The following is a 24,179-nucleotide window of genomic DNA, read 5'->3' as shown; positions in this document are numbered from 1 at the left end:
CCCCGGCTTGCTTGCTTGCTTGCTTGCTTTCTCTCTCTCTCTCTCTCTCTCTCTCTCTCTCTCTCTCTCTCTCTCTCTCTCTCTCTCTCTCTCTCTCTCTCTCTCTCTCTCTCTCTCTCTCTCTCTCTCTCTCTCTCTCTCTCTCTCTCTCCCCCCCCCCTCTAGTTAGGTGCTGGGAAACAAATCTACCACTAAATTACCATGACATCTCCACTTCCAGCTCTGTCTTGTTATATAGTCACCTTCTCTTTGCCAGAGCCACTTTTCTTTGCACTTTGTTCTCCCACCTTTTTGCTAAAGACTAGGACACACCTCGTTTTTCATTATAAATCTTGTACACGCCATAGGATCATTTATTGGACAAATATTTACTAGCTCCGGCTGTACTAGGTGCTAAATCAAGAGACATGCAAATCCTCCGTTTTCCTTTCTGCTTCTGCTGGGGATATTTTGAGTAAACACCATAAATCCCCCATCTTTAGCACACATTTTCATTGAGCCACTACCCAGGCCAACCCAACCTAAAGCCGACATTTCTGCAAGAGGAATAAAGGTCAGAGTTGGTATTTCAAATGTGTTCCACAGATCCCACTTCCCATCTACCCAATAAACTTTGAAAGATACCGTTGATGAGTGCTTGTCAAAATTCTGAGCTTTCCTAGTGAGAGTCTACTTTTGTTTGTGTCAAAGACAGATTAAAGAAGCAAAACTAAAGGAAACAAAAAAAAAAACCAAACACCCCCCCCCCCCCCCACACACACACAACTGGGGGTGGGGAAGGGAGGAAAGCCATCTGGTTGTTAAGACAACCAAACAAGTATAGAAACTTCATCCAATCAGCATAAGATGACGCGTCCCAGTTCAGCCAATGAGAGCGGCGCGCCGTGCGTCAGGCTGCCCAATAGGGGCGCGAGCGGCGCGGTATTTGAATCCTGAAACGCGGAGCGCTCGCAGAAGATCCTCGGCGGTCGGCGGTGCGAGTCTGGACCGCTGCCCTCAACGGCGCCGCCACGCTAGTCGTGCCTTCGTGGTCCAGTCCTCGGCCCTCCCCGGGCAGGACGGGCACTCCCGCCTTTCCCTTGCCCCATGGCGCTGCTCCGACGGCCGACGGTGAGTGGGCCTGGCCGGAGACCTCCCCCCCCCTCGCCTCACCAGCCGGGCCTTCGCACCGCCCTCCCCCACCTTTCTCCTCCCTCCTGCAGTCGCTGCTTCGCCCCAGCTGGGTAGCTTTTCCTTCCTCTCAGCCTAGCTGATCCCAGGCGTCGGGGCCTGGCGCCTGGCTGGTCTCTGATCCACACCCCTGGGCTCCCCCGCATTCCTGCTTCGGGCGGGAGAAGCAGAGTGAGGTGGCATCTGTCTGTCAAGCGAACCTGGGGAGCTGGGGGCCTGACACTCTCCTTGATCCCAGATCTTGGCTCTCTTTGTCCCTAAAACAGCGACCGAGCTAAGCGCAGGTTTTTGGTTTTTTTTTTTTTGGGTTTTCATCTACTGTGGGATCTATGATGGGGGGCTGGGAGAAGGGCTTGGAGACATTTGGTGGGCGGAAGATAAAGTGTTCTCCCTCGTTTGATTCAGCAGCAGCCATTGATTGCTATTTTTGAGGCCTTTCACGTTTTGCTTCATACGAGTTTCCCACTTTAATTTTGCGCCTTAGGCCTTGCTTACTGGGTTTGTCCTCTTACAAATGAGTTTCTCCACTCAAAGCGGAGCAGGAATTAATAATGCATGCAACTTGAACCGGTTTTGCCCACAAAGGAAAGGGGGCGAAGGGGAGGGTGACTGACTTAATCTACTTAGCAAAAATTAAAATGTTTTTGGCATTCCTGACGTTGTTCCTGTGGGCTTGAGTTGTTAGCTTTGTTTTCCGTTTGCTTAAAATGAGAGTGCCTTGGCACAGCTGCATTTTATTGCCCTGGCTGCAAGGCTACTTAAAAGCTGCCAGTTTCCTGTTCCAAGTGAATTTAACTTAAGATGTATCACCCGGCTTCAATCAAGTACTTTCACCTTTTTTACATTGGCAGTTAATGCTGGAAAATTTGAGCACTGAGACTTTCAAGATCCAAATCCTAAACATTGAATAAATAATTCAGCATCAGTACCCACTTCTTGTAACTCTAAGTTGTGTGTGTGTACTTTATGTGTATGTGGCTAATTTATCTTGTATGAAGACAAATTCTTTCAGGAAAGGCTCTAGTTTTCCCTAGTCGGCCTGTCTGTCCTGAGAGGTCAACTCAAACCAGCTATTGGGAGCTTCCTTAGGATTAGCACACACTATTCACAGAGGTATCATTTGGATCATTTCCTGGCAAATGTAACCGCCTTCCCCTCCATATGGCTCCAACTCTCCCAGAACTTGAGTGGTAAAACTATTTTGCCCATGAAAACTAGTCAGTTTTAATGCCTTTAATGTATGAGTGTATGCTATGGCCACTTTATTTTTAAAATCTGCATTTCTGAATTGAAAAAAAAAATGTGGGGTGGGGGGAGGATGGGAAGGGATGGGAAGGGGAAACAAAGGAGGAGGCTACAATGCTTGATAAGAAATGTACTCATGGGCTGGGAAGGTGGCTCAGTGGTAGAGCGCTTGCCTTGCATGCCTGAGGCCCTGGGTTCGATTCCTCAGCACCACATAAGAAAAAAGAAAAAATGCCGGGCGCCGGTGGCTCACGCCTGTAATCCTAGCTACTCAGGAGGCTGAGATCTGAGGATCGCGGTTCAAAGCCAGCCCGGGCAGGAGAGACTGTGAGACTCCTACCTCCAATAAACCACCAGAAAACCGGAAGTGGCGCTGTAGCTCAAGTGGTAGAGCGCTCGCCTTGAGCTAAAGAGCTGAGGGACAGCGTCCAGGCCCAGAGTTCAAGCCCCACGACCGACAAAAAAAAAAAAAAAAGAAAAAAGAAAAAAGCCGGAAGTGGTGCTGTGGCTCAAGTGGTAGAGCGCTAGCCTTGAGCTGAAGAGCTGAGGGACAGCGTCCAGGCCTAGAGTTCAGGCCCCATGACCGGACCCAAAAAAAAAAAAAAAAGGTACTCATTATCTTGCCCATGTAATTGTAACCCCTCAGTACAGTATTTTCACACACAAAAAAAAAATGTGTAGCTAGGTGCCTGTAGCCCACACCTATAATCCTAGCTACTCAGAAGGCTGAGATCTGAGGATTGTGGTTCAAAACCAGCCTGGGCATCTCCAATATACCACCAGAAAACTGGAAGGTGCTGTGGCTCAACTGGTAGAGTGCTAGTTTTGAGCTGAAGAGCTGAGGGACAGTGTCCAGGCCCAGAGTTTAAGCCCCACAAGCGACCATAACAAAAAACAAAACAAAAACCCCCAATGTGTAGAACAATATAATATTCAAAGCTGTTTTAGATTTTCAAACATTGGGATTTTAAACAACCAGGCTGTTCAATAAATAACTTGTTACAGTCTTTTGGTTTTCATCTTAAATATACATGTTACCAGTCTTTGTATATAATAGCTTTTAGCTAGATGACTTTAGAAATCTACAGTAATATGAGACAGTCATTTATTTGTCATCTTTTTTTTTTTTGTCATGGGGCTTGAACTCTGGGCTTGGGCGCTGTCCTTGTGCTCTTCAGCTCAAGGCGAGCACTCTACCGCTTGAGCCACAGCACCACTTGAGACAGTCATTTATTTGGGAATCCTTTGAGATCCTTTTATGGGCCTACTTGAATACTTGCAATAGTTTTGGCAGAAAAGGTTTGCAATGTAAGGATCTTTATTATAAATAAAGTAAATGAATAATTTGCCTAATTTAGAGGTATGTTGTTAGTCATTAATAAATGTACCTTCAATTCCTTTTGCAAACTAATTTGATCATATTCACAGTGCCCAACACATTTCTCAAGTGGAATATCTGACATTAACCAAGTCTTTTAAACTGTATTAACCAGGGTTTCTTTTTCTGTTTTTTTTTTTTGTTTTGTTTTAGGTGTCCACTGAGTTGGAGAATACTGATACAGGTGTTAATCTGAAAGCTAAGAGCCATGTGACTGTTAGACGTACGGTTTTAGAAGAAATTGGGAATCGAGTGACCACCAGAGGGGCACAGGCAGCTAAGGTAACAGCCATGAGGCGGTGCGGACACTTGATGCTGGCTCTGTGTGCCATCGAAGATGATGCTTGGCTGTCTTGCTCTACATATGTTTCTCTCTTCTTTCTAGAAAGCTCAGAACACCAAAGTGCCCATTCAGCCCGCCAAAGCAACCAATGTCAACAAACATCTGAAACCTACTGCCTCTGTGAAACCAGTGCAGATGGAAATGTTGGCCCCAAAGGTAGGAACTTCCCAGTTCACAGAACACACCTGATTGCCTGGCTTGGGCTCAGCTAGACTGGAGGGTACTTCTCTGCACTCTGCTTTTAAGTTTTGGGGGTTTTTGTTTGAGAGGGGTGGGAAGGAGGTCATGAGGCTTGAACTCAGGGTCTGGGCATAGTCCTTGAGCTTTCCTGCTCAAGGCTAGTGCTCTACCACTTTGAGCCACAGTGCCATTTGTGGTTTTCTGGTGGTTAATTGGAGTCTCATGAGGACTTTCCTTCCCAGACTGGCTTTGAATCATAATCCTCAGATCTCAGCCTCCTGAGTAGCTAGGATTACGAAAGTTATAGCTATGCTTTGAAGCAACAGTGAAGGAAATAGGGGGAAAGAAAGGGAGGGCTGGGAATGTGGTAGAGTGCTTGCCTAGCATGCATGAAACCCTGGGTTCGATTCCTCAGTACCACAGAAACAGAAAAGGACAGAAGTGGTGCTGTGGCTCAAGTGGTGGAGCTCTAGCCTTGAGCACAGAGAGGCTCAGGGGCAATGCCCAGGCTCTGGGTTCAAGCCCCAGGACTGGCAAAAAAGAAAAAAAAATATACACTATTTAAGTTTGCCACTTTCCATAGTGATAATAACTACATCTAATGATCTGAGTAAAATTTGGTGAGTTTGGTGAAAATAACCCACTGTAAAAATGACCTTGCTCATAGTTAGAAGCCCATGATTTGGAAATGTAAAACCAAAATACTTTTTTTTTCTTCTTGGTGCTATTACTGGGGCTGAAAATAGGGCTTCGTGCTCTCACTTGCTCGTTTTCACTCCTGGCTGGCAATCTATCATTTGAGCCACACCGCCACATCCAGCTTTTTAAAAACTTTTTTGTCAGTCGTGGGGCCTGAACTCTGGGCCTGGGCGCTGTCCCTCAGCTCTTCAGCTCAAGGCTAGTGCTCTATGACTTAAGCTACCGTGCCACTTCTGGCTTTTTCTGCTTATGTGGTACCGAGTTATGGAACTCAGGGCCTCATGCATGCGAGGCAAGCACTCTACCACTGAGCCACCTTCCCAGCCCATTTCTTTTTACACACTGTTACTCCTTCCCTCTCTTCCCAGTTTTTCCCTCCCATCCCTACCCACAAGTTGTCTATCCAGTGTCCAGTGAGTACCACTGCTGCATTTGTTCACCCTTTGTCCCTCCATTTTTAAAGGAAGATGTAGAGTGACATGTCTACCTTTTGTTCTATGCACTGGTATGTGAAAATTGTGCTTATTAACGGGGAAATTGGAGTTGGAGGCATGGCTCAGATGATAGTGTGAACCAATGAGCAAAAGCATTAGGTACGGAGTTCGAGTCCCAGTGTCAGACCTAAACCCCCCCCCCAAAATCCAGGGAAGTTGTATGAGGTTTTGAAATGGATATACATAGTATGGTGTTCAAATTTGGTATTTTCTGGTGTATTCTCAGCAGCCTTTCCTAACTTGTTTTTGGAAGTGTACTGTGCATTGCTGTGCATGAGCACCCTAGCACCTGGCTCCTATGTAGCATAATGGGGTGCCCATTTGTCATCTTCTGGGGCCCCACTGTACCCACAAATTCTGTGAGATTGAAATTCTCACAAGCTGGGAGATCCTTCAGTGTTTATCTTTCTGTGTGTGGCTCATTTATAAGTTGTAGGATTGGTTGATGCTTGCTTGCTTGTTGTTATTTTTGAGACAAGGTGTCAGGCTATAGCCCCAGACTTCCTTTAAATTTTTTTAAAATATATTTTTTATTGTAAAAATACTGTATAAAGGGGAGGTAATGAGAACATTTCCTATCGAACATTGTTACCCCCTCCTTTGTTTTTTCCTCTGCCATCCCTTCCTTCCCCAACCCCTCCCACAAAGCTGTAAAGTTTGTTTTCAACGTAGTGTCCTGTACATCTCATTGTTACAATGGGTCAACCTGTATCCTTATTTCAACATTTTATGATTTCCCTTTCCCTCCCCAAATTAGAAAAATGTATATACAAGATGCAGGACACCAGAATCAAATACAGTGACAACGGGTTATACCATAGGGGAAGAACATACAAAAGAAACAAAAAAAAGCACACAATACATTATAAGTGCACTAAAAACAACAACAACAAAGATAAAACCTCTTGGGGTTCATTTCGCTTAGCATCATCTTATATGGTCATATGTACATAGCTTTTGACCTTCTCTGCTTGTCCTAGATGTATACTAGTTATTGCAAATAAGGGAAACCATGGGGATTATGTTTCTCTGGGCTTGGCTTACTTCACTTAATATAATTTTTTCCAAGTCTTTCCATTTCTTAACAAATGGAAGCCCCAGACTTTCTATGGATTCTCCATCCTCTTCTGTCTTAGCCTCCAGAGTGCTGGGATTATATGTGGGCACCACCACAGGTGGTTTCATTGAACAATTTTGATGATTGACAACCTAGGTATGTGGCCCACCCTGGACAGGCGTGTACAGTTAGCCCGCAGGGCTAAGGTGCTTGTCTGAACAGGTGAGTGGGATCTTAGAAAGGATCTTAAAATAATGAAATTATGTTGGAGCCCAAAAAGTGTGCTTTCAAGCAATTCTAAGCTAAGAGATAAATAATCCTTATTGTATCTTTCCATTTTGGAATAGTACACAAGCCTTCCAGACTGGAGACAGCGGTCAAAGTGCAGGATAACTTTGACTCCTTTAAGCAAACTTCCTGGCACTGATTGCCTTCCTGGGGCAAGTTTCCGAAGGCATTTCCTTAGGGAAGCTAAACTTAAACTGGGTGAGGTGGCTTGGGAGGCTGAGATTGGGAGGATTGTGGTTTGAGATCAGTTTAACCAAAAAGTTCATGAGACCTCTTTGTCAACCAGTACAAAGCTGGGTACATGTTTGTCTGTTTAGGAGGGTTGCAGTCTAGGCTAGCCCTAGCAAACTGTGGAACCCTATAGGAAAGAAAATTTAGAAAACCAAAAGAGAGCTAGGGTATTATGTCTCAACTGGTTGAGAGCCTGCTGATCCAAACACAAGGACCTGGGTTCAAACCCCAGTCCTGCCCAAAATAAAAGTTAAACCGAAGCTGTGTGTTTATTCAAATGCATCAAGGGCGGGGAAGGTGGCTCAATGGTAGACTGCTTGCCAAAGCATGCATGAAGCCCTGGGTTTGATTCTTAGAAAAAGCCAGAAATAGCATTGTGGTTCAAGTGGTAGAGTTCTAGCCATGAGCAAAAAGAAGCTCAGGGACAGTGCCCAGGCCCTGAGTTCAACCCCAGGACTAGTAATAGAAAAAAAATGCATCTAAGGGCCAGGCTTTGTGGCTTAATCCTGCAATCTTAGCTACTTAGAAGGCAGAGTTTGGAAGAGTAGTGGTTTGAGGCAGCTGTGGGCAAAAAGGGAGACTCGATCTCAACGAATAAGTATGTATCAGCACACACTAAAAGGCCTTTGATTACTGTTACAGTATCTCCCTTTAGGACTGGAAATTATCATTGACCTTAGTTTTTGATTAACAAGGCTTGAGTTCAGGGCCTATTACTTGCTCACCTTGCTGGCTCAGCTGAAGGTTTATCACTTGAGCCATGTCTGCAGCCCAGTTTTTAACTGGTTATTTTGGAAATGGAGTCCAGCAAACTTTTCTGCCCAGCTGACTTCAAACTGTCATGCTTCAGTCTCAGCCTCCTGAGTAGCTAGGATTACAGGCATGAGCTGCTAGTGCCCTGCTAGGTTTTATTTTTGAGAAGTACCTCTTTTTCCTTTTTCAAAGCAATAGCTTATACTTCATTACTGACTAGGTGTCCTAATATTACACAATTTTAACGTGTGTGATTTTTTTTCTCATTACCACCCATCCAGCTGAGAAAAATAAAGACCCAGGCTTTCCATTGCTAAGTCTGCCATTTCCTCAGATTTTATTCATAGGCTTGAATGTACCTTTTTGCTTTTTTTAGTTGCTAGTTTTGTTTGTGTGTGTATGTGTGTGTGTGTGTCTGTGTGTGTGTGTGTCTGTCTGTCTGTCTGTCTGCCTGCCTGTCTGTCTTCTCTGTCTCTGTGTGTTTGTTTGTGTTGGTGTGTTGGTCCTGGGGTTTGAATGTGTTTTTTTGCTCAAGGATACCTCTCTAGTACTTAGCCACAGCCCTACTTCTAGCTTGTTGTTGTTGTTGTTGGTTGTGTGGCTTGAACTCTAGGCCTGGCCGCTGTCCCTTAGCTCTTCAGCTCAAGGCTAGCACTCTACCATTAGAGCCAAAGCACCACTTCCGGCTTTTTCTTCTAATGTGGTGCTGAGGAATTGAACCCAGGGCCCCATGTATGCTAGGCAAGCACTCTACTACTGAGCCACCTTCCCAGCCTCTGGCTTTGTTTTTGGTGGTTAATTAGAGATGAGTCTCATGTGCTGTTCTGTTCAAGCTAGCTTTGACCTGTGATCCTAAGATCTTGGCCTCCTAAGTAGCTAAGTTTATAGGCATGAGCCAATGGCATTTGGCTTGCTACTTTTTTTTTTTCTCCCTTCTATCCTTTTCTCCCTTCCTTCCTTCCTTTGTGTGTGTATGTGTGTGTCCATGTGTCTGTGAACTCTGGTCCTGGGTGCTGTCCCTCAGCTCTTTTGTTCAGGGCTGCACTCTACTACTTTGAGCCATAGTTCCATTTCTGGTGTTTTGCGTAGTTTATTGGAGGTAAGAGTCTCTCAGGGACTTTTCTGCCCAGGCTGGCTTTGAACCATGATCCTCAGATCTCAGCCTCCTGAACCAGTGGCTGAGCCACTGGTTCCTGGCTTGCTAGTTTCTTTTTCTTGTTTTCTTTTTCTTTTTTTTTTTTTTGCCAGTCCTGGGGCTTGAACTCCAGGTCTGGGTACTATCTCTGAGCTTCTTTTGCTCAAGGCTAGCACTCTACCACCTGAGCCACAGCGCATCTTCCAGCTTTTTCTGTTTATGTGTTATTGAGAAATTGAACCTAGGGCTTCATGCATGCTAGACAAGCACTCTACCACTGAGCCACATTCCCAACCCCTAGTTTCTTAATATATAATAAAGTAGTTGAAAAACCCATGCTTGCAAAGGAGGCTACTGCTAAAGTAATCAGCTCCAGTAATTCCTGAACCCAAGTGGTCAAGTACTTTCATAGATTGAACACCTTTTTATTTTTGGTTCCAGTCCTGAGCTCGAAGTCAGAACTTGGACATTGTCCCTGAGTGTTTTTGCTCAAGGCTAGCACTCTTATGACTTGAGCTCTAGCTGCTGCTGTTCCTGTTCTTTCCCTTCCCTCCCTCTCCTCCACTCTCCTCCTTTTCTCTCCCCTCCTTTTTTTCTGGTAATTCATTGGTGATATGAGTCTCACGGACTTTCCTGCCTGGGCTGGGTTCCAGTGGCAATCCTCAGATTTCAGCCTCTTGAGTAGCTAGGATTACAGGTGTGAGTCACCAGCCTCTGGCTGAGTGCTACCTCTGTTGTGTGAGGATGAATGTTGGTATTTGAGGTTCTTCAGAATAATTTTAGCTTGTCCTCGAGGTAGAGAGAAAATAATAGCACAGAACACAGAAGCGATGGCGGTGGGCTATTACAATGCTCTCAGATCTATGAGAGAACACACTGATCCCCTGTGCTTTCCCTTAGGGGTCTTCTCTCCCACCTGAGGAGGTCTCCATGAAGGAGGAGAACCTCTGTCAAGCTTTTTCGGATGCTTTGCTCTGCAAAATCGAAGACATTGACAACGAAGACTGGGAGAACCCTCAGCTGTGCAGTGACTACGTGAAGGACATCTACCAGTACCTGCGGCAGCTGGAGGTGGGTCTGCCTGGGCCCCGCCTTCCACGAGCCTCAGGGAGCCTTGGCAGCCTGCCACTACAGGGGCGGGGGGCCGCTTGGTCATCTTCTCAACTCTTCACCAACAGGTTTTGCAATGTATCAAGCCACGTTTCTTGGATGGCCGAGATATCAACGGGCGCATGCGTGCCATTCTAGTGGACTGGCTGGTGCAGGTGCACTCCAAGTTCAGGCTGCTGCAGGAAACGCTCTACATGTGTGTGGCCATCATGGACCGGTTTCTACAGGTCAGTGTGGATTTGGGGTTGAACATGGCACTTGGGCCGGGGGTTCCTCTGAAGGGAAAAGCAACTACCAATTTCTTTTTTGTTGTTGTTGTTGCTTCTTTTTTTCTTTTTGGCCCCTTGTGGGGCTTGAACTCAGGGCCTGGGCATTTTCCCTGAGCACTTTTGCTCAACACTCATACTCTACCAGTTTGAGCCACAGCACTATTTCCAGTTTTCTGGTGATTAATTGGGGATAAGAATCTCACAGGGACTTTCCTGTCCAGGCTGGCTTTGAACTGAGATCCTCAGATCTCAGCCCTCTAAATATCTAGGATTAGAAGTATGAGCCACCAGCTTCTAGCTTCAACTATCAATATCTGAGATGCCAGAGAACTTCAGGTGCTCAGAGTAGTTGAAGACAAGGACTGAGAAAAACATACACACTGAGTGTCTTATATTTGAAATAAGTGTTATCAGAAATATTATGCCTGGCTTGAACCCAGGGACTGGGTGCTTTCCTTGAACTGTTTTTTGCTCAAGGCTAACATTCTAGCACTTGAGCCATAGCTCCATGCAGCATTTTGGTGGTTACTTGGACATAAGAATCTCACAGACTTTGGAGCTGGGAAGGTAGGTCAGTGGTAGAACGCTTGCCTTGCATGCTTGAGGCCCTGGGTTCTATTCCTCAGCACCACATAAGCAGAAAAAGGTCAGAAGTGGAGCTATGGCTCAAGTGGTAGAGTGCTAACCTTGAGCTGAAGAGCTGAGGGACAGCACCCAGACCCAGAGTTCAGACCCCATGACCAACAAATATATATACATATGTATATGTATATATAAAGTGAACAATTAAATAATAAAAGCAAAAAAAATCAGGGAAGAATCTCACAGCCTTTTCCTGCCCAAGCTGGCAATGAACCAAGATCTTCAAATCTCAGCCTCCTGAGAAGCTACTCAGGATTACAGGCATGAGTCACTGGCATCTAGCATAGACTTTTTTTTCCCCCCTCAGAGTTTGGGGCATTTGGCTATCTATTTGGCTATTTGGCTAGGCTTGGGGATGGGGCCCAAGTCTAAATCTATATTCATTTATATTCACTTACACCCTGTGTGCAAGTCCGAAGGTAACTTTATGTAGTATGTTCAGTGCTCTTATTGTTTTCTTTCAACATGTCACTTGGGGTTAAGTGTGAAATTTCTTACTGGGCGAATCCTATATAAGCATGCAGTGTTTGAGATATTAGAAAATTTTGGGGTTTGAGATTCTGGGTACTCACTGTGTACTGAATAGCCATCTTCCTCAGATGAAATAAACCAGCAGATGGCGTCCAAGCTAACCAGCCTGCAGTACCTTTGAACACCAGCTCTCCAGCCCTACTGGTACCATTTCTGAAATTTGGTATTTATTTAGGGTTGCCTCATCTGAAAAAATGAGATGTTTGGTTAACTAGTTGTGACTTGAAATCACCATAGAAATTATTTCGAGGAATGATTTTTTCTAGGCAGAATTTGTTTATTTGTTTGTTTGTTTATGGCCAGTCCTGTTGCTTGAACTCAGGGACTAGGCACTGTCTCTGAGCTGCTTATGCTCAAGGCTAACATTCTACCACTTGAGCCACAGCACCACTTTTGAACTTTTTTATGTGGTGCTGAGAAATTGAACCCAGGGCTTCATGCATTTTAGGCAAGCACTGTATTAAGTTATATTCCCAGCCCACAGTTTTTTGTTTGTTTTTGCTCTTTTTCTTTGTAATATAAATCTGGGGGCTGTGGCTGAAGTGGCAGAGCACCAGCCTGAGAAGTATGAGGCTCTGATTTTAAACCTCAATGCTACCTTCCCCCTCCCTCACAAAAAAAGAAAAGAAAAAGAGAGAAAAGAAAAAAAAATAGCAAGTATATGTGTGTGTGTGTAGACTGAAAATATGAACTATAAAGAGGAATGTAAAAGTAATCTTGAACATTTTTATCAACTGTTACACAGAGATATTGGATATAAATTACTGGTGTGTTATCTACCAAATGGTAGCCTTAAAGATAAGGATTTACTTATTTAAAGTCAACATTTGAGTGTAGGTCAAGTCCCAATTTGACCAAACAATATAATAATAGTTCTATTATTCCACTAATGACCCTCAGAGATTACAAAGTCTTAGCTAGCCAGAGATTCTGGGTTATCACTGCAGAATCTCCATGGGATGGAAAGTACAGTAATTTTTGGTAAGAAGAGCTGAAGTAAGAACAAAAGTCTCAGGTACAAAATAAAAGTCTGAGGTACCTAAAAAACAAGCCAGGAACCATGATCCTCAAATCTCAGCCTCCTGAGTCTCTAGGATTACAGGGGTGAGCCATACACATGGTCGTAGGTGTGACTTTTTTAGACATGTCTGTGTTCACTTAGGTTCAGCCAGTGTGTCGGAAGAAGCTTCAACTGGTTGGAATTACAGCTCTGCTCTTGGCTTCCAAATACGAGGAGATGTTTTCTCCAAATATTGAAGATTTTGTGTACATCACAGACAACGCTTACACCAGCTCCCAGATCCGCGAAATGGAGACCTTCATCTTGAAAGAACTCAAGTTTGAGTTGGGTCGGCCCTTGCCTCTCCACTTCTTAAGGCGAGCATCGAAAGCCGGGGAGGTAAGTACCTCAGATCTGAAGATTTTATTGTTGAAAATTTTGGTGTAGTATCTAGAAGCATTGGTTGATCTGGGGAGAACATCAGGAAACTTTTTTCCTATCTATCCTTTTTGTGTATGTGTGTGTATGTGTGTGCCAGTTCTGGGATTTGAACTCTGGGATCTCAAGTTAGCCCATTTGGCTTGCTCAGCTTGGCACTCTTACTACCTGAGCCACACTTCTAGCGCAGCATTATGTTGGCTAATGGGAGATGGAGTCTCCCAGAATTTTCTTCTGCCCAGCATGGCTTTGAACATTGATCCTCAGATCTCAGCCTTCCTGAGTAGCTGGGATTACAGGTGTGAGCCGCCGATGTCTTGCTTTCGTTTTAAAGTCTTGGTGCTCATCTCAGCGGTGTCAGGAATGAAGGCCTGATGTGGACATGAGCAATTGTTGAAGGATGAAAGTGTAGCAGAACCCACTTCCTCAGCCTTGCCGTAGAATTCTGCCCCAGTGATAACCACAGGGACTTTTCCCTGTCTCTTCTAGGTTGACGTGGAACAGCACACTTTAGCCAAGTACTTGATGGAGCTGACTCTCCTGGACTATGACATGGTACATTACCACCCTTCTAAGGTGGCAGCTGCAGCTTCTTGCTTGTCGCAGAAGGTGCTGGGCCAAGGAAAATGGGTGAGTGATTTAAAAGGACATTAGGCTGTATTTTCAATCCTCATGATATAAATGACCAGTTTTATGTGTATGCATGCACATGGGCTGATACTGGGTTTTGAACCCAGGACCTTGTGTGCACTCTGCCTTTTCTGCTCAAGGCTGACAATACTATATCCCTTGAGCTATACTTCCACTTTGGCTTTCTTGTAGGAAATTGGAGGTTAAGAGTTTCTTTGTGGGGCTGGGAAGGTGGCTCAGTGGTAGAGTGCTTGCCTTGCACACATGAAGCCCTTGGGTTCAATTCCTCAGCACCACAGTGCTGTTGGAGAAATGTTAAAAGTTCAAAGACCTGCCAGGCACCCAGAAGCTCATGCCTATAACCCTAGATCCTCAAGGACGCTGATCTCTGAGGCTCCCAGTTCAAAGCCAGCCCAGGCAGAAGAGTCTTTGTGACTCCATTTTCAAACACACCAGCCATGCTAGAGGCCTGACTCATGTGGTAGAGTGCCACCCAAGCAAGCAAATGGAACTAACGTAAGGCCCTGAGTTCAAACCTCACTGTGGCCAAAACAAAACCACTCGGGAACCATTCAGACACTGCAGACTATGCCATGGTAAACAGTTGGATGGTGGAGGTGTCAGGAATGAGGAAAGCCACTAAGAACTGATGAGTTGTCCAGCACAGTGGACAAAGCAAGGCCAAGACCTGACTCAGAGATTGTTAAGATAGAAAGTCTCTTTGGGATTCCGATGAGGAGCTCCCAGGTCTACAAAGCAGGGAAATCCTAAGAGGGAATGTAAGTCAAGGGAGAGCCAGTTAATTCTCATTCTCTGCAGCCTCATCTCCTGCTAGGAGATAAGGGAGAAAGAAGGGAGGAAAGGGTATAGACCAGCCTGGACCTGGCTCCTCCCATGTCATCCTCTCCCATGGCTGGATCACAAAGCCTTTTACCCAGATAACCTTGGCCTTCAGAAAATACATCCCTAGCTGCAAGGTTGTCATGGCAGCATGGGGCGGGGCTTCCTCTGCACAGTTACACTTAGTGAAGGAGTCTGCAGATGTAAATAGTTTACTTCCTTTTCCAAAAAGGACACGGGAACTAACGAAAAAGGACACCGATATTCTGTGGGAGTTCGATAGAAGACAGAATGAATGGGAGGACTTTTCTATAACTTTCTACTGTGGGTGTACATGTGTGCCTGAGTGGGTTCTGGGGCTTAAACACAGGGCTTGAGGACTTTCCTGACATACTTCAGCTCAAGGCTAGTGCTCTACCACTTGAGCCACAACACCACTTTGAGCTTTTTCTTTTTTTAACACAGTTTACTGGAGACAAGAGTCTCACAAGCCAGGCACTGGTGGTGCACGCCTGTAATCCTAGCTACTGAGGAGGTTGAGATCTGAGGATCACAGTTCAAAGTCAGCCTGTGCAGGAAAGTCCATGAGACTCTTATCTCCAATAAACCACAATAAACCACTCAGGAAACCAGAAGTGGCATTCAGGCCCAGAGTCCAAGCCCTTGATTGACTCAAAAAAAAAAAAAGTCTCACAGACTTTCCTTCAAACGTTGATCTCGTGCTAGGAATGTGGCTTAGTGGTAGAGTGCTTGCCTAGCACCTATGAAGCCCTGGGTTCAATTCCTCAGTACCACATAAACAGAAAAGGCCAGGAGTAGTGCTGTGGCTCAAGTGGTAGAGTGCTACCCTTGAGCAAAAGAAGCTTGCAGCGTCCAGGCCCGAGTTCAAGCCCCAGGACTGGCACATGTAACTAGGATTACAGGCTTAAGCCATCATGCTTGGCTTCCAGTTCACCTTCACTGTGTTGTCTTGATCTCTTAGACTATTAACAATTAGGCTCCTGGTCTTCTGGGAGTTGATTTTTGCAATACTACTTGTGTATGATCTTACTATTTCCTCCTGACCCGAGCTGTGTTACCTTGATCTCTTTTGGGAATGTCACAAAATTGTGGTTGAGCTTGCCAGTTATAACATGCATATGAAAGGGACTGGATTAGCCTTCAGAATTGTATCACCAAATGTTGAAGCAAAAGTCAATTTGTGTCTCTTCCTGCACAAGGGTCTTATCCTTCAACCATATGAACTATGCCTCCAGCCCTGCTATCTGCTGATTGTTCTAGAAACAAAATTTTGCAGACTTTTCTGCCTGGGCTTTTTTTTTTTTTTTTTTTTTTTTTCTGCCAGTCCTGGGGCTAGAACTCAGGGCCTGTGCACTGTCCCTGACCTTCTTTTGCTCAAGGCTAGCACTTGAGCCACAGCACCACTTCCGGCTTTTTCTGTTTATAGGGGACTGAGGAATTGAACCCAGGGCTTCATGCATGCTAGGCAGGCACTCTACCACTAAGTCACATTCCCAGCCCCTGGGCTATTCTTAAACCATGAATCTCTAGATCTCTGCCTGCCTGCTGAGTAGCTAAGGTTACAGGCTTGAGACATCAGCACCTAATCAGTTTCCTCTTTTTTTTTTTTTGTACCAGTCTTGTACTAGCCTGGGTGCTGTCTCTGAGCTTTTATGCTCAAAGCTAGAGCTCTACCACTTGAGCCACAGTGCCACTTCAGCATTTTTGGTAGTTAATTTGAAATAAGAGTCTCATAGGCAGCCGGGTGCCAGTGGCTCACACTTGTAATCCTAGCTACTCAGGAGGCTGAGATCTGAGGATTGAGGTTCAAAATCAGCCCGGGCAGGAAAGTCCGTGAAACTCTTACCTCCAATAAACCACCAGAAAACCGGAAGTGGTGCTATAGCTCAAGTGGTAGAGCGCTAGCCTTGAGCTGAAGAGCTGAGGGACAGCGCCCAGGCCCAGAGTTCAAGCCCCACGACCAACCAAAAAAAAAAAAAAGAAAGAAAGAAAGGCTCATAGGCTTTACTAAGCAGGATGGTTTTGAATCTCAATTTCCAGATCTCAGCCTCCTGATAAGGATTATAGGCCTGAGCCTTCAGCACCTTGCTCATAGTTTTCCTCTTAATTCTGAGCTTTGTTCCTGTCTGCCACTGTGCATACCTGGGCTATCACAGCCGGTTTGGGCCCGTGTTAGGTTCAGTACCACTTAGCATTAGGAAGGGATTGATTTGTGAAACATGCTTACCATGTTTTATTTTCACTCTACCTCATTTCCCTTCCCTTTTCATTATGGGGCAGAAGTAAGTCCAAAAGCTTTATTACTTGAGGTACCCTCATTCCTATGTAATCTCTCTTTAAAAAAAAAAATGGCAGCAGAGGCTGGGAATGTGGCTTAGTGGTAGAGTGCTTACCTAGCATGCATGAAGCCCTGGGTTCGATTCCTCACTACCACATAAACAGAAAAGACCAGAAGTGGCACTGTGACTCAAGTGGTAGAGTACTAACCTTGAGCAAAAGAAGCTCAGGGACAGCGCCCAGGCCCTGGGTTCAAGCCCCAGGACTGGCATGCATATGAGAGAGAGAGAGAGAGAGAGAGAGAGAGAGAGGAGAGAGAGAGAGGAGAGAGAGAGAGGAGAGAGAGAGAGGAGAGAGGAGAGTGTGTGTATCAACATGTTGGGCTGCTAATGGCTCACGCCTGTAATCCTAGCTACTCAGGAGGCTGAGATCTGAGGATTGTGATTCAAAGCCAGCCTGGGCAGGACAGTCCAATAGATTCTTTACCTCCAGTTAACCACCAGAAAACCGGAAGTGGAGCTGTGGTTCAAGTAAGTGGTAGAGCACTAGCCTTGGACAGAAAAGCTCAGGGACAGCACCCAGGTCCTGAGTTGAAGCCCCAGAACCTGAAACACACATAAAAATTAAAATAGCTACATGGACCTCTGATTCCTGTGTTAGTTCAGGCCCCGCATCCTGCATGATTTGCTGCTCACTCTGGCTTCTGTGCCTGTGGTCTCTCAGCCCTCATCTGGGCTTCTTTTTTTGCTATGTTTCAGAATTTAAAGCAGCAGTACTACACGGGCTACACAGAGCATGAAGTATTAGAAGTCATGCAGCACATGGCCAAGAACGTGGTGAAACTCAATGAGAACTTAACAAAATTCATCGTGAGTATGGTGATTGTGAAGCAGTGGACAGCCTTGCCTTCTGCGTATGTGTATAATTAACCTGAGGGTCAAGTCTCAGCCCTTGCACTCTCTGTGGTACAGCAGGGGAGAGGGACACCTCATAAGCATCGCACATGCGCTTTGAAACAAGGTCAAGGTTAGCCTCCTCCAAGCTTAGCCTGGTACGTGGTCAGCTAGTAGCAAATAGCTTCATTCCAGGCTGGTGTAGGACACACTGGAATGGCAGCCTGGCCAGCTGGCCTGGGACTGGAAGAGTGAGGGCCACTGGAAATGGCCGTGTGGAGGCCTTGTGTATTAGGTGATGTCACTCAGGGCTTTACCCCAGCTCTGATGACAGGGACTAAAAGTAAGCTGCGGTGAGTGAAGAGGGCTGGAACTTCCAGTCTCATACCTGTAATCCTAGCTACTCAGGAGGCTGAGATCTGAGGATCACAGTGCAAAGCCAGACTAGGTAGGAAAGTCTATGAGACTCTATTTCCAATTACCACAAAAAAGCCAGAAGTAGAGATATGGCTCTGAGCACAAAAGCTCAGGGACAGTGCTCAAGCCCAGAGTTCAAGTATCTCTCTCTCTCTCTCTCTCTCTCTCTCTCCCTCTCTCTCACTCTCTCTCTCTCCCTCTCCCTTCTTCCTCTCTCCTCTTCCTCTCTCCTCTCCCTCTCTTCCTCTCTCCTCTCCCTCTCTTCCTCTCCTCTTCCTCTCTCTCCCTTCCTCCCTCTCCCTCCCTCTCCCTCCCTCTCCCCATCTCTCCCTCTCCCCCTCTCCCCCCTCTCTCCCTCCCTCCCTCCCTCCCTCTCCCTCTCTCTCTCCCTCTCTCTCTGTCTCTCTCTGACACACACACGTGCGCACGCTCGCACCCACGCACACATCCCCCTTCCTGGACACTGTGGTGTAGATCTCATGGGAGATACCTGCAAAATCGGAGCAGAAGAGGTCCTGGGACTGCCCTGGGCCTATGTTCCATTCCACCAAATCTCAGCTCACACAGGGCCTGTGGACAGTGAGTCAGGTGTTTGTATTTCAATAGCTGTGAATTAACTTGGACTAAGGAGTGGGAATATGGCGTTCTGACATGTGCTTACTCACCGATGACTTCCGCAGGCCATCAAGAACAAATACTCCAGCAGCAAACTCCTGAAGATCAGCACAATTCCTCAGCTGAACTCCAAGACCATCAAAGACCTGGCCGCCTCCCTGGTGGAAAGGTCCTAGGCCTCTGAGCCTTCACCCACCATGCTTTCTCCCTACTTTGGAACTCTTCATTTTGTACAGTATCCTCTGGCCTCTTTCACAAAATCCCTTCCTCAGACTGATTTTTTTTTTTTTCTAAATTGTATATTGAGAAAAATAAAGCTATTGATCCTCCCATGTGTGTATAGTCCAGGCCAAAAGAAAGAAATCAGCAGACACCTGCTTGGACTAATTTCTCAAAAGTGCTCAGGGTAAGTGCATGGATGTCACTGCTTTCGTGGCAATCTGTCCTCAGGGAATGCTAGCTGAGCTTTTTATTATTTTTTTTTGCCAGTCCTGGGGCTTGAATTCAGGGCCTGAGTGCTGTCCCTGAGCTGCTTTTGCTCAAGGCTAGTTGCGTTACCAATTGAGCCACAGCTCCACTGCCCATTTTCAGACGGTTAATTAAGGACTGCCTGGGCTGTCTTCTATCCTTAATCCTCAGATCTCAGCCTCCTGAGTAGCTAGGATTATGGGCAGGAGCTTCCCCTCCAGCACCCAGCTTATTATACAGATTTTAAATTCAAGGAATACCAGAATACCTTTAGGACCTCCTGACCTGCGCTCTATTCCCTGCTTAGGAACATTTGTTCTCTGGGGTGATGGTCAACAAAATAACCCAGTAAAGGGGCTCAGGAGGATGGTGAGACCGAGAGTGTGCTGGAGGAAGGTAATGCGCTTACCACTTCCTAGTAATGGTGACACTTGGAATTCCTTTCTTTTTTTTTTCTGTCGGTGAAGGGGCTTAAACTCTGGGCTTGAACGCTGTCCCTCAGCTCTTCAGCTCAAGGCTAGTACTCTACCACTTGAGCTACAGTGCCACTTCCAGTTTTCTGGTGGTTTATTGGAGATAAGAGTTTCACGGACTTTCTTGCCCTGGCTGGCTTTGAACCTCGATCCTCAGATCTCAGCCTCCTGAGTAGCTTAGGATTACAGGCGTGAGCCACTGGCACCTGGCTTGACACTTGGAATTTCTTTCCCCAATTCCCTGTCTTAGCTACAGAAGGTTTAAGTGTGGAGTGTGGTGGTGGGCATAGGCGTGTATATGGACATTGAATCATTTAGTGGTGATTTGTCATCATTTTTACCCTTTGTGCATGCTAGGCAAATACTCCCTCACCGAGGTATACCCCTTTAATATTTTTTTCTCAAGGGGAAATAGCCCCAGATTCCAAGCACAAATGTAAATACATAGAAAAATCTAACATAACCTCTTAGAACCAAGGCTTTCAAAACTTTTCAATGAGGTGCCAAGAGAAAACAGTCAAGTCAATTTGGAAACATTGCAAATTTAAGGGGCACGTGAGTTTATAAGTGCAATGCATCTTGATTGTTGTCACCCCTTTCCTCATTCTTCCCATCTTCTCCCCACCCCTCTTCTCAAGTGACCTGAATCCATTTTCCATTTTCACGTATACATGCCTGTCCTTTCCCTCCCCGGATACCCCATCCCTAAGAAAACATGTTTTGGCTTCCTGGATTCCTGTTTGTGTATCTCTGTTTTCATGTATGTGTATAATTAAGATCCAAGTTCACATATAAGAGAAAGAGCCTGACTGAGCATAATTTTTTCCAAATCCATTTTCATGCAAATGACATGCTTTCTGGTAAGTAAATTTTATTCTGTATATGTACCACATTTTTTTTTTGATCCATTCATCTGTTGTACGGTATCTGGGCTGTTTGTGTACTTTTGGCTATGGTGACTAGAACAGTAATGAATATATGGATGTCCAGGGTCTTTACTGTAACCTGATTTGTAATATTCAGGGTAGATGCCCTGAATGGCTGGGTGGGAAGTTCTATGTTTAGTTTTTGATTGTTGTTGTTGTTGGTTTATTCTACTAGTCCTGGGGCTTGAACTCAGGGCCTGGGCGCTGTCCCTGAGCTTCTTTGGCTCAAGGCTAGCACTCTACCACTTGAGCCACAGTGCCACTTCTGGCTTTTTCTGTTTATGTAGTACTGAGGAATCGAATCCAGGGCTTCATGCATGCTAGGCAAGCACTCTTAACCACTAAGCCATTCCTATGTCTAGTTTTTTGAGTAATCAACAAAACTGCCACCCAGAATGGTTGTACATTCCCACCAACAGTGTAATAGGGTTCCTTTTCCCCACATCCCCGCCAGCATTTGTTGTTCACATTCTCAATGCTGCCAATCTAAACTGGGGTGTAATGTTTTTGTTATTTGTTCATTTTGTGCCAGTTTTGGGACTTGAACTCAGGGCCTGGGTACTGTTACTTGAGCTTGTTTGCTCAAGGTTAGTAGTCTACCACTTTAACCACAGTTCTACTATGGCTTTTTTGGTGGTTAATTGCAGATAGGAGTCATACCGAGTTTCCTGCCTGGGCTGGAGCCTCAATCCTCAGCTCTCAGCCTCCTGAGTAATTAGGATTATAGGTGTGAGCCACCGGTACTTGGCTCTTAATGTTGTTTTGATTTGCGCTTCCTTAATGGACAGGGATATTGAGTATTTCCTCCTGTGTTTATTGGCTATTCTTGTTGCTTCTGCTAGTCTGGAGCTCCTTTGCTTGTTTATTGAGTTATTGCTTTCAGGGGGTTAGTTTCTTGAGCGCCTTGTGTATTTTGCATGTTAGGCCTTTGTCTGATTTATAGCTGGTAAAGATCTTCTCCCATTTTGTAGGCCATCTTCTTAGTAACTATGTCCTTAGCTATGCAGACACTTTTTAGTTGGATGTAATCCCATTTGTTGATTCTCCAATTTGCTGGGACCCTGGAATTCTACTCAGTAAATTCCCACCTATACCAATAAGTTCTAATGTTTCTCTTGCCCCTTCCTGTACTATTATCAAGATATCAGGCCTGAGGTTGAGATCTTTGATCCATTTTGAGTTGATACTAGTGAAATGTGACAGACATGGATCCAATTTGCCTTTGGTGTATAGATGTTCAATTTTCCCAGCACCATTTATTGAGAAGCTGTCTTTTTTCCAGCATATCTATTTGACTTGTCAATTATCAGATGGCTGTAGGTATATGGGTTTATTTCTGGGTTTTCTACTCTATTCCATTGGTCTTCAGGCTGTTTGTGCCAATACCAACTTATTTTTTGTTATGACTATGTAGGTGTGTTTGAGGTATGGAATTGGGATACCTCCAAGCATTGCTTTTTTTTTGTCCCAGATTTTCTTGGGCTATTCAGGGTCTTTTGTAGTTCCATATAGATTCTGTGATTGTTTTGTCTATCCCAGTGATTTTGGTGGGTATTGAACTGAATTTGTAGATCAGCTCTGGCAGTATGGCTATCTTTTACATATTCTGCCAGTCTAGGAATGTGGGAGGTCTTTCCACTTTCTTTCTTTTTTTTTTTTTTTGGTCCGGTCGTGGGGCCTGAACTCTGGGCCTGGGCACTGTCCCTCAGCTCTTCAGCTCAAGGCTAGCGCTCTACCACTTGAGCCACAGCGCCACTTCTGGCTTTTTTCTTTTTGCTTATGTGGTGCTGAGGAATCGAAGCCAGGGCCTCATGCATGCAAGGCAAGTGCTCTACCACTGAGCCACCTTCTCAGCCCCTCTTTCCACTTTCTGATGTACTCTTGAATTTCTTTCTTCAGAGTTTTATTTGGGTTTCATGTAGCGGTCCTTCACTTCCTTGGTTAGATTTGTTCCTAGGGTTGTTTTCCTTTTTCGTTTTGAGGTTTTTACAAATGGAATTCCTTTCCTGATTTCTCTGGCCTGAGCAGAAAAGCTACTGAGATTATTATTATTATTTTTGTCGGTCGTGGGGCCTGAACTCTGGGCCTGGGCACTGTCCCTCAGCTCTTCAGCCAAAGGCTAGAGCTCTATCACTTGAACCTCAGCGCCACTTCCAGCTTTTTCTGCACCGAGGAATCGAACCCAGGGCCTCATGCATGCAAGGCAAGCACTCTACCACTGAGCCACCTTCCCAGCCCAAAGCTACTGATTTTTGTGGGTTATATCTTGCAACTTTGCCAAAGTTGTTGATCAGCTCTAGAGTGAATTCTAGGGTTCTTTTTTTTTTTTGTCGGTCGTGGGGCTGTGAACTGCAATCCTCAGATCTCAGCCTTCTGAGTAGCTAGGATTACAGGTGTGAGCTGCCTACACCCAGTTCTCTCTAGCATTCTTTAGATAAAGGATAATGCCATTGGCAAATAGGGACAGTTTGACTTCCTCTTAAGCTATTTGGATCCTTTTTATGTCTTTCTTTTGCCTCATTGCTCTGGCTAGGAATTCTATTACTATTGTAAAGGAGCAGAGAGAGCAGACATCTTGCCTTGCTCTAAAGATTTTAGAGGACATGGTTTCAGTTTTTCACCAGGAAGTATGACGTTAGCTATACATTAGTCATAGATAATCTTTATTATGTTGAAGTTTATATTTATTCCTAGCTTCTCCAGAGCTTTTATCATAAAAGGATGTTGGATTTTATTGAAGGCTTTTTTTCTGTATTTGTTGATGGGATATGTGATTTTTGTCCTTGACTATATTAATGTGATATATTAATTGATTTACATATTATAAAGCAGCCTTGCATCTCTGGGATGAAACTGACTTGACCATAGTGAATGATTTTGTTGTTTGTTGTTGAATTCATTTTGTTTTGTTTTTTGTTTTCTGTTTTTTGTTTTTTATTTGGTCGTGGGGCTTGAACTCTGGGCCTGGGCACTGTCTCTGAGCTCTTCAGCTCAAGGCAAGCGCTCTACCACTTGAGTCACAGCACCAATACTGGTTTTCTGGTGGTTAATTGGAGATAAGCATCTCACAGACTTTCCTGCCCAGACTGGCTTTGAACCATGATCCTCAGATCTCAGCCTCCTGAGTAGTTTAGGATTACAGGTGTGACCCACCAGTGCCCAGCTCGAATTTCATTAGTTTTGTGTCTATGTTGATCAGTGATTGGTCTATAGTTCTCTTTTTTTCCTGAGGTCTCTACCTGGTTTGGGGATGAATGTAAAGGTAGGGTCATAGAATGAGTTTGGTAGTGATCCTTTCCTTCTTATTTCATGGAAAAGTTTGAGGAGTACTGGAGTTAGTTTTTCTTTATATGTCTTACAGAATTTAGCTATGAATCCATCATACCCTGGATTTTTCCTTGTTGGGAGACTTATTACTTCATCTCATTGCTTATTAATGGCTCTGTTTAAGTGGTTCAGGTTTGGCAGCTCTGTGCCGCCAGAAATTTACCCATTTCTTCTACATACAAGTTTATTTGATTTGGGCCCTTAAGACAGTCCCTCATAATCTTTTGGATTTCTTTGATATTGTAATAATTGTCTTTTTTCATCTCTAATTCTGTTGATTTGGCCTCTTTCATTTTTCTTGTCGAAATAGCTATAGGTTTTGTCAGTCT

The 24,179-nt window shown here is 45.0% G+C and overlaps 1 protein-coding gene across 2 annotated transcripts; it reads left to right on the top strand.

Annotated features, from left to right (window-relative positions):
* The first annotated feature begins 956 nt into the window (after nucleotides 1-956).
* Nucleotides 957-18,988, top strand: Ccnb2 (cyclin B2). Of its 2 annotated transcripts, XM_069995449.1 has the most exons (9): nucleotides 957-1,110; nucleotides 3,947-4,075; nucleotides 4,179-4,292; nucleotides 9,874-10,044; nucleotides 10,152-10,310; nucleotides 12,688-12,924; nucleotides 13,453-13,593; nucleotides 17,490-17,600; nucleotides 18,722-18,988. In XM_069995449.1, the coding sequence occupies exons 1-9, from the start codon at nucleotides 1,087-1,089 to the stop codon at nucleotides 18,830-18,832; spliced, it is 1,197 nt and encodes a 398-aa protein (XP_069851550.1). In that variant the 5' UTR covers nucleotides 957-1,086; the 3' UTR covers nucleotides 18,833-18,988. The 2 variants fall into 2 exon arrangements, with proteins under 2 accessions (XP_069851550.1, XP_069851551.1); XM_069995450.1 differs by lacking the exon at nucleotides 13,453-13,593.
* The last annotated feature ends 5,191 nt before the right edge of the window (nucleotides 18,989-24,179 follow it).

Source organism: Dipodomys merriami, unplaced genomic scaffold (assembly GCF_024711535.1).
Source record: "Dipodomys merriami isolate MVZ:Mamm:240054 unplaced genomic scaffold, mDipMer1.0.p SCAF_48, whole genome shotgun sequence".
Classification (NCBI taxonomy): Eukaryota; Metazoa; Chordata; class Mammalia; order Rodentia; family Heteromyidae; genus Dipodomys; species Dipodomys merriami.
This window is presented reverse-complemented; position numbering and strand designations above follow the sequence as displayed.

Excerpts from the sequence above, each read along its gene's own strand:
- Ccnb2 (XM_069995449.1), top strand. The coding sequence starts at position 1,087 with ATGGCGCTGCTCCGACGGCCGACG. Across the intron at positions 1,111-3,946 it reads CGCTGCTCCGACGGCCGACG|GTGTCCACTGAGTTGGAGAA; the intron begins GTGAGTGGGCCT and ends GTTTTGTTTTAG. Across the intron at positions 10,045-10,151 it reads AGTACCTGCGGCAGCTGGAG|GTTTTGCAATGTATCAAGCC; the intron begins GTGGGTCTGCCT and ends CTTCACCAACAG.